Raw genomic sequence first — 16,629 nt, forward strand, 5'->3', positions numbered from 1 at the left:
AGAGACCTAGGGAAGACCCTGCCTGGAAAATAATTAAAGCAAAAAGGGGCAGTGCGTGTGGCTCAAGTGGTAGAGCTCCTGCTTAGCAAGCACGAGGCCCTGAGTTCGAATTCCAGGACAGCAAAGAAAAAAAAAGTGGTGGGAGCTGATGGAGCAGGTATGGAGGATGCAGCAAACCCCTCCCTGCATACTACGGGTCCAGATCAGGTGCTCAGAGTAGGAGTTCCTTAAAGATTGCGTGGATGAACTAATGAATGAGTGAATGCAAGTGGTTTCTGAGAGTCTACACATCTGCTCACCAGAACTCATTTGTGCTCAAAGGCCTGGTGGGAGGGGAGCCCCGCCCCGCCGAGCCCCGCCCCGCGGAGCCCCGCCCCCGGCCTCCGGTTTCCGGGCAACTGAGAAACAAAAGGGCGCAGCTCCCCTAGGACTCTCGGCGCGCGCTCCGCGAGGCTCCTGGAGCCTCCCGCGCGGGGCAGGCGTGGGATCTGACGCTAGGGTCTGAACTGCGGCCCAGCGCGCCCACTTGCAGGTACCCCTCGACCCTGACCCCAGCGGGGACGCCCCCAGCCGGACGTCCCCTCTTGACTCCTCGCCTCGCGGGGCTCCAGCAGCCTTCTGAGCGTTAGCGCGGGTTCTGCCTCCAAGAACCTTGGGCTGTGCCCTGAGCCCAGCGAACACATTCGTCTTCGTGGGGGTCTCGCCAGGCGCCTGCCCGTGCTGTCCTCGGCATGGTTTCCCTTGCCCCAGAGGACAGGCGCCTGTTGTGCTGGGGAGCATCGTCCCCGAGCCTTGCGTCACCTCCCCAAGCCCTCTCGCCTCCGGGACGGGGCTCACCGGGCCAGGCCCTCCAGAGGCGCCCAATGACCGGCTCGGCTCGGGTCGGGGAATCGGGTCGCTCATGATAATGCAGGCGGCCACTCTCTCCGAATCTGTTGTGTGTCTACTGTCCAGACCTGGGTAGTTCGTGGGAGGAGGCAGAGAAGGGAGTAAAAGTGGGTTTTCCTGCAGGCGGCCGCCTGGCTCCCACAGCAGAGGGTGATGGAGTCATTATTCTCCACAGGCAGCACTGCCAGTCGGCGCTGCCAGCATGTCGCTGCACGCCTGGGAGTGGGAGGATGAGGACCGGGCAAGCATGGAGCCCATGTCCTCCCTGGCCAGCCTTTACCAGTCACTGAGCGACTGTGATATGGAGGAGTACCTGAGGGCCAGGGCCAGGGCCCAGGAGTCTGACTCTGATGACCAGTACAGCAGCATGGGGTCCTTCGTGGAGACTGCCAGCACCTTTGACTCCGACGTGCCCCACGTTGTCCCCTGCAAATTCATTATCTCGCTGGCCTTCCCGGTTAATGTAGGTAGGTGCTAAAGCAGAATTTCAGCATCCTCTGCCAACGGGGGTGCCCTACTGACCTGCATCTTTCTTCTGCCCTCCCCATATGGGGTGGTTGATGCCAGCTGGGATCACAGGTCAGAAAAATAACAGCAAGTTTAGCAGAGCTCAAGGATGGGCTAGGCATGTGCGTGGCTCTGTGGCTTCACTGTACTTCATCCTCTCAAAGCCCTAAGAAGCAGGTGATATGCCATCTGGTTTTTATGGACAAAGAAACCACAGAGAGGTTAAGGCATTGGTCTTGTGCATCACCCAATACCTCGTTTAAAATACATCTGAGATCCACTGAATCAAAATCTCTGAGTACAAGATGTTGATTTAGTTATTGCCACAAAACAAGCCCTGAACTCACTGACTGCAAACAAGAACCTGTTGTTCCCTGTATGTTCAGGGCATGGATCCAGGTTGGGCTTTGGGATGGTGGTTCTGCTCTGTCCATGTGTCTTCCATCCTCCTCGCAGATAGCTGCTTGTCATGCAAAGGCAGGTGCACACAGAGGGTAAGCTCATTTCCACAAGCAAGTGTCTCGGTGACTCCTACCTGCTAATGTCTCTTTGGCCAAAGCAAGTCACATAGTTCAACATTAGGGGCAGATTGATAGACTTTGATCCATCCTCCCTTTCTTCCTTCCCTTCCCTTCTCTGTCTATTTAACTGTCCCTCATGGTGACTGATTTCAGCTTCTCCTTGCAGCTTGTTCTCTTGTTGCTTCAGATATTTTGGAAGCTCTTTGATTAGTTGGTGTAGAACATATTTACAATTGCTCCATTTCCTTGGTGTGTGGAACTTTTTGTCATTATGTGATGACCTCTTCTTTCCATGGATTGAACCCAGGTCCTCACACATGCTAGGCATGCACTCTACCACTGAGTTATACCTCAGCCCTATTCTACCCCTTTTTGGTGGATATTTAAGGTACTATTGTGCAACAGACATCCTTATACATATATTTTTGTGCATACCCATGTGTGGGTACTTCTGTAGCCTGAATTCCAAGAGCTCTTGGGTTAAAGGTACGCCCTTAAAGTTGTTTGACAGTTACTGTTAAGTTGACCTCCAAAAGGGTTATAATAATTTGCTCTTCCATCAACAGAAAACGAGAGGCTCTGTCCACTCTACCTTGGATCAAATCAGAACATAGGCCACAAGCTTTCGGGGCAGAAAGCTTCACAGAAAAGTGTGCTGGCTACCTAGGACTGGCAGGTGGTGCTCTACTCCAAGCTGTGCACAAACACTAGCTATTCTGTCCATACAGTAGCAGTTTTCTGGTTAAAAAATTAGACTTTAAATCTACAACATGGAGTGGGGGGTGTAGCTGGGTGGTAGAATTGCATGCCTAGCATGTGTAAGGTCCTGGATTTCATCCCTAACACCCTAAAAAGCAAAACAAAAGCCCTGAAAAAGTGCAAAAAAATGCCCCTCCCAGTCCCCAAACAAACATATTCTGCCCCCCACCTCCCCAGAAAACCAGCTTTTAAAAACAGTCATGGGCTGGCAGAGTGGCTCAAGTGGTAGAGCACATGCCTAGCAAGCACAAGGCCATGAGTTCAAACTCCAGTACTGCCAAAAAAAAAAAAAGTCACATAAAAGAATCCTATTTTGGTGGAATGAAATTTGGATCAGATACTTATGGAGAGCAGGGTCTGGGGGTGCATGCCTGTAGTACCTGGGAGGCTGAGGTAGGAAGTCACTTGAGCCCAGTTTGAACAACGTAGTGAGACCCTCCATCTCAAAAAAAAAAAAGTCCCAAACAAATATTTGTGGAGTTCATATAGTGTGAAAATTTCCAATGTAGACAGTTCCGTTGAAGCTTGTGGCAGACAGTGGGGCGCCTTAGGCTCTGGCCTCTGGCAGCATTTCTCATGGGGTTTTTGCTAGGCATATCTGCCAACTTCACTCCAGAAGACTCTGCTAAGGTCCTGGGGAGACTGCACTCACCATCCCAGGCAGAGTTATTCGCACTGCCTCACTGTATCTCAGAACCCTGTTCAAACTGCTGCTACCATACGAGTCATGTTGTATTTATTTGGTTTTGACTCATTTCTTAGAGCTGGGCCTAGAGTGAGACGAGCGAGGCTACCAACATGAAACACCTCAGGAGATACCTCTCTCAGAACTATGCACTTAAATGTTGCATGCTGGTGCCCAGTCTGGCTCTGCTACTCTGTTGGCCGGGACTCTTCTCCTCCAAGCTAGTGGGTGAACAGCACAGGGCTACACAGCCTCCCACAGCCCCAGGCTCTTTGTGTTAGTCAGTTTTCCATCACTGTGACAAAACCTGAGATACTCAACTTATAAGGAGGAAAAGGTTGTTTTGGTCATGGTTTCAGAGGTTTCAGTCACTTGACTCTGTTGCTTTTGGGCCTTTGGTGAGGCAGAACATCTTGGTGGGAGTGGGAGGGGAGGAAACTGCTCACCGCATGTCAGCCTGGAGGGCAGAAAGAAGGGAGAGGCTCAGTCCCACTAACCCTCCAAGGGCACACCCCAGTGACTTAACTTACCTCCACTAGGCCCACCTCCTAAAGGTTCCATCACCTCCCAGTGGCATCACAGACTGAAGCAAGCCTTTAACACATGGCCTTTGGGGGCCATTTCCAAACCATGGCACTCTGTCTTGCCTCCAGGGAGCTGTGGTGACAGAACAAGTCCATTAAATCTCTCTCTTCTAGGTCAAAAAGGAAAATTCACAAATGTCACTGATAAATATAAGAGACACTTTAAAGTGGAAAGCCGTGTTGCAAAGGCTCGCCGTTTCTACCACATCGAATATTTCATCCTGCCCGACGATGAAGAACCTAAAATAGTCGATATAGTGCTATTTCCAACAGTGGCCAAAGTATTCCTGGAGTCAGGAGCAAAGGTACAGGGTGTGTGGTATTCATAGCACAGAGTGTATTCCATGGACCTGAAGTATACACAGCCCTGGAGTTTGCTAGAAGTGCAGGATCCTGGGGCCACCCCAGACTTCCTGAGTGAGAATCTGCACTCACCTAAGAATGAGTAGCACTCAGCTGCATGATTTTTCCTTTAGGTACTTTTACTCCATAATTTCCTGAGTATTTCAAAAGTTTCAGCAGCTCTTACAACTTCTTTCTTTGTGTGTGCGCCTGTATGTGTATACCTACTCATGTGTGCATGACTGTGTGTATACATGTGCGAGCACACCCCTGCCAAGGGTTTGGCTCTGGGTCGTTGCTTAGAAGTAACCAGAGAGGACACTATTTATGGGAATTTGCTTTGCTTTTTATTTTTTCTGAGGAACCCAGAGGCCTGAGGGGACCTCATGTCCCACTGTGAGTTCAGAGCCAAGAGAGGCAGGCATAGAAGCCAGACAGGGAAGGATGGCACGCTGGCTCCATTGCTGATGGGCCAGGCTGATGGGGGCTACCTAGCTCTGCACACTGCTCCTCCTCCATCTCCCCACAGTTAGTCTCGAAAGGTATTTTTTCACAGACCGTGAAGCCTTGGCGAGAAGGTAACAAAATCTGGGTGTCATGGAGCCAAACTTTTAATATCAACGTGACAAAGGAATTATTAAAGAAAATAAATTTCCACAAGGTGATCTTGAGGCTCTGGGACACCAAGGACAAGGTTTCGAAGAAAGTCAGGTATTATCGACTAAAGGCCACCGGTTATTCTGAGGACACAGGATCTTATGGTAAGTCTGAGATTTTGGTTTTATTTGGAATGTTGCTGGAGATGTGATTTTTCAGCACGCGTAGAGCATCCTTCATCCAGAAATGTGAAATCCAAAGAACTCTAGAGTTTAAACAGCATCTCTGATGCCTCAAGCAGAAAGTTCCACAGCCCACTCCAGGTGACAGGTCAGTAAAAATGCAGGTGCACCAAAAATACTGTATGAAATTACCCTCAGAACATGTGTATATGGCACGCAGGCAGCATAAATGAACCTCGTGTTAGACTCAAGCTCCATCCCCAAGACATCTCATATATGTGTGTGTTTGTGTTACATATGTGTAAACACTCCAAAATCTGAAAAAATAATCCTGAATCCCAAGCATTTTAGATGAGGGATATTATAGTTCTGGAATAAAAGCCAGAATTCCTTCATGTGTACACACACCATCCCTCCAGCATGTGCTCTGGTGTGGGAAGAGCCTCCCTACGCAAGGTGCATAGTGTCTGTGTGCCTCCAACACCTTTCTGAACACTTTGTCCACATCAGGGCAGCTCTGACATGGTCCACATCAATTGTCTGTCTCCCTGGACTAATATTGTATATTCACAGAAAAAAGTTAGAGAATAACAAAAAACAAAGGACAAAATTTGGATAGGAGCTTTACTCAGTGGTAGAGCACCCTTGGTTCGATCCCCCACCAGGAAAACAAGAGACAAAGGGAGAGAAAAAAGAATAAAAAATTATTCCATTTCAAGACAACCATACTAACATTTTTATGTAGCCCTTTCTAGACTTTTTCTTTTCTTTTTGAAGTGGTGCGGGGGCTTGAACCCAGGGCCTCATGCATGCTAGGCAAGTGCTCTACCACTGAGATACACTTCAGTCTCTCACCCTTTTTAAGGTTTATTTTGAGACAGGATCTTTCTAAGTTGCTCAGACTGGCCTTGAACTTTTGATCCTCCTGCCTCTACCTTCCGAGTAGTGGGATTGTAAGTGTGAACCACCTTGTCCGGCTCATTCTAGATGGTTACTTGTACAAATATGGCAATGTCAGAGTCTCTGAACTGTCCTGGAGGGAATGAGCCTGGAGGGGTGAGAAGACCCAAGGTTTGAAGTCAATATCGTCTCTGTCTTGTACTAGCTGGTTGCCATGGGCAAGGCCATGAACATCTGTTTCTCATCTGTAAAACGGGGAAGATGAATAGGACCTACTCCTACTCCGCTGGCAGCCCAGACAAGGTGGTGGGAGCGGCCCATTCTCATGCAAGCCACAGGACGGTTGCCTTGTCCATGAGAATTTAAAACCCGAATGAAGGTGCACTTGATGTTCAGAGCTGTTAGGAGACATGCATATTGGAGGTCTGGCACTGTTGCTGTGCTTGGCTTCCAGGCAGCATAACGAGCCTCACTTTGCTGTGAGCATCTGAGACCCTCACTTGCAATGGGGGTAGCAGAATCGGATCCCAATTTTGTGTGACCAGGAAACTGGTTTTCTCCAGTTTTCCAGCCTCCTTGAGAGGCCACTCTCACACCGTGATCTCAGGACTTTAGTGTTTCATCTGTACTGTTGCCACTGGGCCAGGCCATTCCTCATTGTGTGGCTTTCCTGCAGATGATAGGGGCTCTTCTCACCAGAGGGCCATGTCAGACTCCCAGGATGGCAATGAAAACCTGCAGATATTGCCAGATGTCCCTAGGGACCAAAATCACCCTGAGTGATTTAAATCTGAACTACTAATTGTAGGGTCCCTGTGTGAGAAAATGGGACACAGGTAACTTTTCTCACCTGCACCAAATGAAAGTCTCATGTTCTCAAAGTGTGGGCTTCTAGTAAGCTGGCAGACACACCCTTGGCTGGTTTGAGGACCCAACCTGAACAGCTGGGCCACAATTTGTGGTCCACATCTGCCCCAGCCTGGGCTCACATTGGAGCAGGAGGCCAGGGTATCAGGAAAGCTTTCTGAAGAAGGGGCCATGGGAGACAAGTTGGGAAGGATCAGCTACACTCTGAGCCCTGCAGGGAGAGCCTGGGGCCTGCTGAATGAGCCTGAGACCAGAGCCCCAGCCATTCCTCACAGCTTCCAGTTTCCTCACAGCCTCCAGTTTGGCGTCATGGCCTCTTACTTTAAATAAGTTTTTCTCATGAAAAGAGCGGTTATATTCACCTCATAAAAACAATTTAGGAATAGATGACAGAAAGGAGAAGAAACATATGCCTGTCACCATTACCTGCCTTCCATGGGTCTAGTGCACCTGTCTTAAACCCTGCCTTTTGACACTGGCATAGATACCTTATAGGCACTCATTTCTCAGGAGTACAGAAATACCTTAAGAGGTCTATTTCATTACAGAGGACAGGAAATTTATCTGGTAGGTCGTCTCAGAGGCTGATGGCCTTAATGCAATCCCTATAGGGCCAGCATTTCACTTTGCTTCCATCTGTTCAGCCTCTTGGTTTCTCAATGCTGGAGGAAGGTGATATCATTCTCGAACCCTCTAAATCTCAGTTCTTGACCCCTCCCCCAACACCTGCTTGGTATTCCTGCCTAATTTGTTTTTTAGTTCTCCACCCAGCCACTATCTCTTCCTCTGCTCCTGGCTCGCTCTACAGCTGGTTTTTGCCTGTCTCCCTTGCCACCATGGCCTGACCTTCCTGTGTCATCCCTTTAAACCCTGGCACTTCACTCTGTTTGTTTTCACAGCTGCCTTGAGAACTTTTTCATGATTTGTTCTCCAAGGCTTCGTCCTTGCTTCTGTCCCCATCCTTCTGACCCCTTGCTGTAATTTATAATCCCTGAAGACACTGGCTTCTCCCGATTATAGCCCCTGCCTTCAGGCAGCAGGCCATGCCTTTGGAGCTCCCAGCCTCATCTCTTTCTTCAAAATTTTTATCTGTCTTTCAATAGTGAATCAAATCTCACTTCATCTTCACTTCTTTTTGTGGCTTCCTTTATCTGTACTCATTCCTTCCCTCCTTCGATTCAGAATTCCATCCATGCTTGGTTGTTGTCAAGAACCTGCAAGGCCCCCTACTGATGGAAGGGAAAGGGGAGATGACTCCCCCGCTGGGGACGGGAGCTGTGATGTAGGCCTGGCTTTTCCGAGGACCAGATATGATGGCAAGAAAGTTACCAGATCCTTATCTATAGCACAGGGATAGGTGGTGGGTTACATGGTATTGTCCCCTTTGCAGTGAGATCAATGACTCTTTGAACAGTCACTCAAGTGCTTGATGGTCTCATTTGGCAGAAGCCAAAGAGCACCTTGCCCAAGCAGGTGTGTGGTTATTCTTCTGAGTTCCTGGCATTTGGAGGCACACCACAGCTCCAGGAGGCAGACCCACCCCTACTTACCCCATACCTACTTAGCCATCAGCTTATCCTGGTGGACCTGAGTCCACCAGGAGGCAGTGACTGCACATAGCAGGGGCTCATAGGAATTTCTAATCCACTTAGCCCATGGCCCTTTCTCCTGTATTCTAGAGGAAGTAAGACATTTGGTTTTAAATCAGAAAAGATTGTTTGAAGTGGGTCCTGAGAAAGCCAACTCTCTCACAGAGGAGTGGGACCAGGAGTATGCACCAGGAAAACAAGAAAAGGCAGGAAAACACTCAAAGTCTCCACAAGGTGAGTTGAGACAAGCTTGTGGACAAGCTGAACATTGGCTGCGTGGAGTATGCACAAGCGGCTCACTCTTGGTAGTTCTTTTTTATAACTCATTTGTTACAAAAAAACTTTTTCTGACTGTAGAAGTAAACGTATGATTTAAAGGAAGATACAGTGAGTATAGAAAAGTAAAAAAGCAGGAAAAATAAAAATTCATCACCAGTTGTAATTAGTATAACATTTTGGTTACCATGGTTCTTGAACTTTTTTTTTTAATATGAAGTTACCCTGGATGTGAAGAGTATTTCTGTATTCTGAGATATTAATGTGTCATCACAAGCACTCTTCTGTTTGCTTATGAACTCTGCATTAACTTTGTGATGACTGAACAGCTTGCATCTTCTGGGGGACTGCAATTTGCATAGTCGTTCCCCATATGTGGGAGCTTGGGGATCTTGGGAGTTTACATTCTCGTAAACTGTGGTGAAGCAACAATTTGATATGCAATAGATTTTTGTCTTTTCTCTATGGGGGCAATATATAAATTCATGCAGGATTCTGCTTGTATACTCATGATTTAGTCACTCAGGTGTTACTGGCAAACCTTTTTTACTGAATGCATACCGTGAACCAGGCCCTCTGCCTGCATGCAGCACCACGGAAATGTGTAAGGGGCATCATTTTGTAGTGAACTAGCACATAACAAGAAGTTTAGTGACATTTGCTAATATTTCCAGATTCTCACCAAGCAGAGCCTGAAACTTCTTCCAGGAATAGTGAGGAATATGAAAAGTCACTCAAAATGGATGATTTTACCTCATTTTGGTAAGGCTGGAACCATGTTATTGTGGGAAAGGAGCGGTCATACTGGCCCTATTCTTGTTAAGCTGCACTCACTCAATCTAGACAAAATGAAAGGAACAGAGAAAGAAAGCGAAGCATGTTTATGTGCACATGCACCAGGATTGCACTTCCTGCCTGCAGCATTTCTTCTCATTTGATCCTCATAATGCTCACTTTTAAAAAAAATGATGAAGATTTGGTTTTTCTTCATCTTTCTGTAATTCTGAATCCTGAAAGTTTAGCAAGTCATTACACTCATACATCTGTAACCCTTTCTCACATGACAGGCGCACATATACTACACCAGATGTCAGTACAGTATTCTCTCCACTGTACAGACATTTAAGCAGATGAATTTCACGTGAAAGAGGTGCTAGGCATTCCTGTGGTCTGGCCCAGTGAAAAGCAAACATCAGAGTGCCATTTTAGCAGTCAGTTGACATGATCAGTATAACCATTATATATTTTCATAACTCATCCATAGATGAGAAACACAAGACTGCATCCTGTGCGTAGGATCAGATTCACTGGCAACCAGAAATCATGCTAACGCATCACTAACCATGTGTTGGCAGGGCTGCAGCTTCACCTTCATTTCCTCCACGAGACTCACTTTCCTTACCAGGATTCACCAAGCACTGGATCTCCACTCACAATCTGGAGATTATGCACAATGATGATGGTTTTGATACAAATTAGACAGTCCATAATTCATAAACACATTGCCTTCAAATGGCTTTCTAGTGGATACAATGCTCACTTTTCCATTTTCGACACAAGGTGACTGAGTGGTTCAGTGATTTGCACAAAGTCATAAAACTAGAATTTTTGGTTAAGCAAGGATTCCAACCCACACCCTCAGACTCCTGAGCCTTGGCCTTTCCTGCTGTGAGTCTTTGGGGCCTTAGGTGGCCTGAGAAGGGTGTGGAGAAGGAGGCTCCTTGTGTGCTGTGGAGACATGGGGAGCAGAAGCCTTGCTGCTGGCCTGGGGAATGTGATGAGGAACCAGAGCATGTACCACTGGACAGTCTTTCCTTTCCTTCCTTTTCCTCCCTCCTCTCTTGCTTTTTCTCTCTCCTCTCTTGCTCCTCCTTCCTCCCCCCCCCCACTCTCCCTCTCTCCCGTCCTTCTTTCCTTTCCTCTGTCTTTCTTTCCTGTCTTTCTCCCTCCTCTTTCATCCCATTCCTCTCTCCCTTTCTTTCCTTCCTTCTGTCCATCTTTCTATGTTTTCCAGGCTGGCCTTGAACTCATGGGCTCAAGCAATCCTCTGTCTCAGCCTCCCAAGTATCTGGGCCTAAAGGTGAAGTTCACTGTGCCTGGTTAACAATCTTGATTTTTGAAATTGTTTTTGCATTTAATTTATAGATTAATTTGGGAAGAACTGACATTTTTTGTGGTCACATTAGCCCATCAATGATCAGGGCATATCCTTTTACTTAATTCAGACCTCTTTTATGACCTTTACTGGAGTTAGTTCCTCCTTCCTGTAGATGTTGTAGCAATTCCTATATGTGAATTCCTAGATGTTATAGTTTTAGCTACTTTCATAAAAGCATATTGTTTTCCATTATATTTCCTAGTTGGCTGTACCTTGATGGTGTAAGTGTGGTCTGTAGACCACTGGGTCAGCACTTCTGGGGAGCTCAGTAGAACTCAAGTCTCCAGCCTCCCCTGGCTCCTGAGGTGTAATGCACATTTTATTTGACAGGATCCCCATCCAATTCACATGCACATTGAGTTTGAGAGGCTGGTGAGAAAATGTTATTTTGAAACATCTATCTTCATCTAGTGTAGTAAATAGAGTCTCAGGTCTGGCCTCTGAGTTTTCATGGTTATTAACTTTTCTCTTTGCGGATTTTCTAGGCGGAATACTTCAAGACCACCAACTACTTCTGTGGCAGGAACAACCATGATGGAGATCAAGGAATCAATTGAGAAAACATCATTAACTAGCTTAACCAACATTTTAGAAAGGCACAGGTCTCAAAGTAAGTGAGGATGGGATTTTGAAATTTTTGAGACAGAGTCTCACTAAATATAGTTCCAGGCTGTCCTGGAACTTGAAATTTTATAATATAACTAGACTTGGAAAATTAGGAAATATTTCAAAATATTCAGTAAGATTCAGTAAAGTATCTGACTAAGTGATCTCTCCATCCCAGCCTCTCCCTCTGGTCCTAACCCACTCCACAATGTTTATGTTTGCCTGATCCATTATTTGGGCCTAGGGAGACACTACTGCCTGGTGGACACTTTCAAGCAACAGTTACAATTCTATAGGAGAGCTGCTGTGGTGGGGTGGGTACATGGCTTGTTGGGGTTATGGAAAGACTCCCAGAAAGACAAACCATTTGTGGAAAGGACACAGCCTCCCATGTCATGGGGCCTGCTCATGCCATGCAACCCTAGTTACAGACTGGGGAAAGACAAGAGTCCTCATGCTCAGCCTAGATCCCCTCACCAATTTTCAGTAAGCAGCTGGGTGTCTAGTATGAGGTAGGAACTTTAGAGCCCCGTGTCACTGCTGCCTTCTGGGATGGGCCATTTCATTGTCATTTCATTTCATTGCTACAGCTGCTGCAAGTCACCAGGGCTTGTTTCCTCACCTCTCAACCTGTCTTCTCCTTCTGATGACCTGGTTCTGGTTCAACAATCTGAGTCTGCACAGGGAAGCGGCTGGGAGTTGGCTCTCTGCTGAGTGTATGGACATGAATAAAACTTGTCTGTGTTTTAAGGCTTGTGAAAACTAGTCCACACTTTCAAATCTGAAATCTTTCAACTCCTTTGGAGTTTTCCCTTTGCAGACTAAACAGCATCACTCCTTTTTAAAATTGCTTTAAGCATTCGATGAGATTTTCAAGCCATTCTTTTTTATTTTGGAATAAAGATAAGAAAAGTCACAGAAAAAAACCACAAGTATGCACCCACAACTTAGGTGTTAAATTTTGCCACATTTTTCTCATTTTTTCTTTTTGAAAGAAATAAAGGTAATAGGGTGTAAGTGCCCTTTTCTTCCTGTTCTTAGAAAGCATGCTCTCCCTGATCAAAGTCGGTGCCCCTCGCACTGATCTTTGTTTTATGAGGTACAGAAATGGTGGGATGTCCCACAAACTTTCCTGCAACTTGCTCTTTACAGTCAGCTTTATTTCTGAGATTCGTTCATGTCCATATGTAAGTCCAGCACTCACATTCTGACTTCTGCAATGCACTCCATCAGATGGAGTGTCATCCTTTATCTGGTCCCTGTCGAGGGCACTGAATTTCCCTAACGTCTTACTGTCTCCAGCACTGTTAAGGTGAGCATCTGTGTACTTGTGTGAGGACCCTGGGTGTTTGCTTTGGGGCAGGACCCCCAGTACTGGCTGTTACTCTGAGTTGGGCCTCCTTACCCTGCCAACAGTGTTGAGGTCCTTCTCCACCCACCTCCAGGCTCTGCAGGTAGGTGCTGAATTCCTGGTCCCTTGTAAGCATTTCATAGACTTCTTTGTTTGCTTTCACAGTTAAAGGGAAAGAGTCAGAGTGGAAAAGGAAAAGCCCTCAGAGAGGGAAGAAATCTCGAGCAGAAGAGGAAACAGATTCCAAGCTAGCAGAGGCCTGGAAGCAGAGTGCCTTCTCCCTCCAGCTGGCAGTCATGCCTCTCCTTGCTGGTAGCTAATAGTTCCTGACAGTTTCTGCTTGTCTTGTCACACATGTCCATATTTGGGATGCTCCTGGTGATCGAGCCCCTGCTCTGTACCATCTATCATCCTCACTGCCACCTCAGGATTGTGGGCATAATTGTCTCCACTGTACAGAGGAAGAAATAGAGGCCCAGGGAGGTCAGGTACATTGCGCAAGATCACACAGCTAGGAAGTGCAAAGTCAGGGTTTGAACCCAGGTCTGTTTGGTTCCAAAATCCAAGGAAACCTGCAAGAATATGTGGCATGATTTTATTTGTTAATAGGCACTGCATTTTATGAACACTTTCCTACAGGTTTTTTTTTTTTTTTACAAGAACTAGTAAAGGGAATGAAGGAAGAGAACCAGTTTTTACTGAGCATATATCCGGTGTCTTACATATGTACATCATTTTCCTCTCAGTGAACCTGTGGTGGTGGTGTTGGGGACAAGGGTCTTCACTGTCACACTCAGGGAGATTCAGCAACTAACCCAAGGCCACACTGGTCAGTGGCAGAACAAGGATTTGGGTCTCTTGCTTTGTAAGATTTACCACAATTTTTAAACTAAGTTTTCTACATTTTGGTAAACAATAATTACGTTTATATATTTTATGAAAGATAAGAATATATTTTGGGTAAAATTATGCAATTTTGTTTAAAGCATGATAATATGGGGGGCTTTTGACCGGCAGGTGGTATGTGTGTCCTCTGCTGGCTGTTATGTGGAGGCTCAGGCTCTGGTCTGACCTTGTCAGGCCCACAAGTGTCAGGACAGTCATCATCTTCACAGCTCTTGGATTGATGGTGATACATTTTGAGAAAATACTATTAACTTTTTTTTTTTTTGTGGTACTGAGGCTTGAACTCAGGGCCTCCTGCTTGGTAGGCTTTGCTAGACAGGCACTCTATCACTTGAGCCACTCCACCAGCCCAGAGAAAATACTATTAACTTTTGAGCTTGCTTGTTTTCAGTGCTGTGGTGGGACCAGGGCCTCCAGTATACTAGGCAAGAGCCGTACCACAGAGCCACACCCCAGCCTTAGTTTTCGTTTTAAGTGTTGAAAACCAGCCTTCCTCTAAAGTTGGTTATCTCCAACTGCCTTAACTTCCCTGTGGCTCAGAATCCTTTGTGCACAAGTGCTGTAATGTGAGTGACTTCCAGGGTCTCATCTCCCTGGCCCGGCTGACTGCTCCTTCACTTTGCTGGGAGAGATGGGAGAACCTCACAAGACACCTGGCTCACAGAGAGAGCCAGGGATGTGCAGCCCTTTTCTGAAACCTGTGCTGTCCACGATGTGCAAATGGCAGGTGGTGCAAGAGCCTTGGTGACAAACAGACTTCGAATCCCAACCCAGACACTCACTACCACATTATCTGCTCTCTCTGGGCCCCAGTTTTCCTATCCATAAAGCGGGGGTGATAATTCCTACCTCAGAGTGTTGTCTTAAGGGTCACAGGAGATAGCAAGAGACCTTGCACACAGTAGGACTCTGGGGGCTGATGGGGAGGTAGCAGCTGCCTCTCCAGGACATTGGGAAGGCTGGTGCAGGGCACTGGGACTTCAGCAAGGAAAACAGAAAGATAAACCTGCTCCCTTACATGGATGACAGTATAGTCATAAACTGGGACTGGCTTCAAAATGCAGATGATGTCTGGTTTTGCCAGAAAATAATGACATGAGGTTACATCCTCAACTTCAAATTAGGCCATAGATTTTTATGACCTTCATGGTAGATATTGGTTGTCCAGAATCCCAGTATGGTTTTAGAAGGATTTCAGGCTTGGGAATCAATTTTTTCCTTCCTTCCTTCCTTCCTTTCCTTCCTTCCTTCCCTCCCTCCCTCCCTCCCTCCCTCCCTCCCTCCTTCCCTCCTTCCCTCCCTTGCTTCCTTCCCTGCCCCTCCTCTTTCTCTTTTGGTTGTACTAGGAATTGAATTCAGGGCCTTGCTCTTTCTAGGCAGGCACTCTACCACTTGAGCTGTGCCTGCAGCTTTGGTTGATTTTTCAGATAGGGTCTCATGTTTTTGCCTGTGATCCTCTTACCTCCACTTTCTTCATAGCTAGGGTTAAAGTGTACCCCACCACACCCAGCTGTGAACTCTTATTTTAAAAGGAAGAGGTAGAAAATGGAGGGCCATGGTGAGCCAAGTTGAACTGGGTTGGATGCTGGCATCACAATTCATTAGCCAAGAGATTTTGGATGATGACTTAACATCTCTGGGCCTCAGTTTCTCCATCTGTAAAGTAGAGGTGACAGCAACCACAGAACTTTGTTTTAAAGAGCAAATGACATTAACACACGTCTGGAGAGGGCACTTGAAGGAACATAAACATTGCCCCACCTTTTCCTTCACTTGGGAATAAGATTCTCAACATGGAGTGGTGTCCCTGGGGGCCATTGATGGTATGTGGAAGCACTTTGGTCATCACAGCTGGGAGTGGGGTGCTACTGGCATCTAGCAGGTTGCTGCTACATATCCAACAGTTCAAAGAATGGTTATCTCAAAGAACGAGCAGTTCCCAAATGTCCGAGGTTGAGAGACCTGAGTTATGGCTGCCATCTCTCAAACTCCGAATGATGATATCAGCACATGTTTGTTCCAGATATTTCTTCTGTCTTGGGCAGTGTCTTATTTGAAAAAGCTTACTAAGTTATAGAACTCAAACCATAATTAGTTATAGCTCTGATTTGCTTCATGAAGAAGAATCATGCATATGGGGGGCTCACCTATTCATGGCTTGTTTTGGAAGTAACTACTCTCCCTAAGTGTGAGCAGTTTGGCTTTTTTGCTTGTTTTTGTTTTGTTTTGAGTTACTGGGGTTTGAACTCAGGGCTTCATGCTTGCTAGGTACATGCTCTACCACTTGAGCCATTTTGCCAACCTGCAATTTGGCTTTTATGTGCCCTAGAAATACACTTACAGGCACTTTGAAAGGAACAGAACTGATTGCTTTTTGAGCATGTGCTGTGTATTGGTAGCACCCCTAGCATCTTCACCATCTCTCTTAGCCCTCTGAGCCTGAGAAAGGTATTATGTGAAGAAACTAAGTCTCAAAAAGACTAGCTTGTCACATAAGTAACAGATCTGGGATCTGAACTCATATTTCTCTGCCTCTAAAATTTAGGCTGCCTTAATTATTTTATTTCATTTTATTTTTGCCTACCCCGGTATGTCTCTGACTGGTAAAATGTAGGTAGGGCCCTTCTTAATAGGAAAAGCATTCTCACAGATATCTGTGTACCATGAAGTGCCTCAACTTACCCCTCCCCCCTTTTTGTAGTTGAACAGTTGCAAAAATTGTCATGGTGGGGGTATGCATATATAGGTTTGGCTCAAATGTGCCAGTTATATTAGACACAGGTCTCTGTGCTCATTAGAACAGTTGGCTCCCCGAGCCCCCTGTGCACACACTGACATTACTGCTCCTGATGTTGTACTGTTCTGCCTGGAGCAGCTCTACCCAAGGGTATTGTCTTCTACCTGGGCAGTA

At 46.5% G+C, this 16,629-nt stretch overlaps 1 protein-coding gene across 1 annotated transcript; it reads left to right on the plus strand.

The window, feature by feature from the left end:
• The first annotated feature begins 400 nt into the window (after positions 1-400).
• On the plus strand, positions 401-13,438 carry LOC109696486 (uncharacterized protein CFAP92-like). Its single transcript, XM_074044602.1, has 8 exons — positions 401-532; positions 1,064-1,355; positions 4,059-4,249; positions 4,843-5,047; positions 8,512-8,655; positions 9,372-9,459; positions 11,341-11,465; positions 12,978-13,438. Exons 2-8 carry the CDS (start codon positions 1,091-1,093, stop codon positions 13,130-13,132), a joined length of 1,173 nt encoding a protein of 390 aa, XP_073900703.1. The 5' UTR covers positions 401-532; positions 1,064-1,090; the 3' UTR covers positions 13,133-13,438.
• Positions 13,439-16,629: the final 3,191 nt, after the last annotated feature.

The sequence above is a fragment of the Castor canadensis genome, chromosome 10 (genome assembly GCF_047511655.1).
Source record: "Castor canadensis chromosome 10, mCasCan1.hap1v2, whole genome shotgun sequence".
In the NCBI taxonomy this organism is placed as follows: domain Eukaryota; kingdom Metazoa; phylum Chordata; class Mammalia; order Rodentia; family Castoridae; genus Castor; species Castor canadensis.

Coding starts and splice junctions, on each gene's coding strand:
- LOC109696486 (XM_074044602.1), top strand. CDS start 1,091: ATGTCGCTGCACGCCTGGGAGTGGGAGGATGAGGACCGGGCAAGCATG. Junction 1,356..4,058: donor GGCCTTCCCGGTTAATGTAG/GTAGGTGCTAAA, acceptor TCTCTCTTCTAG/GTCAAAAAGGAAAATTCACA. Junction 5,048..8,511: donor TGAGGACACAGGATCTTATG/GTAAGTCTGAGA, acceptor CCTGTATTCTAG/AGGAAGTAAGACATTTGGTT.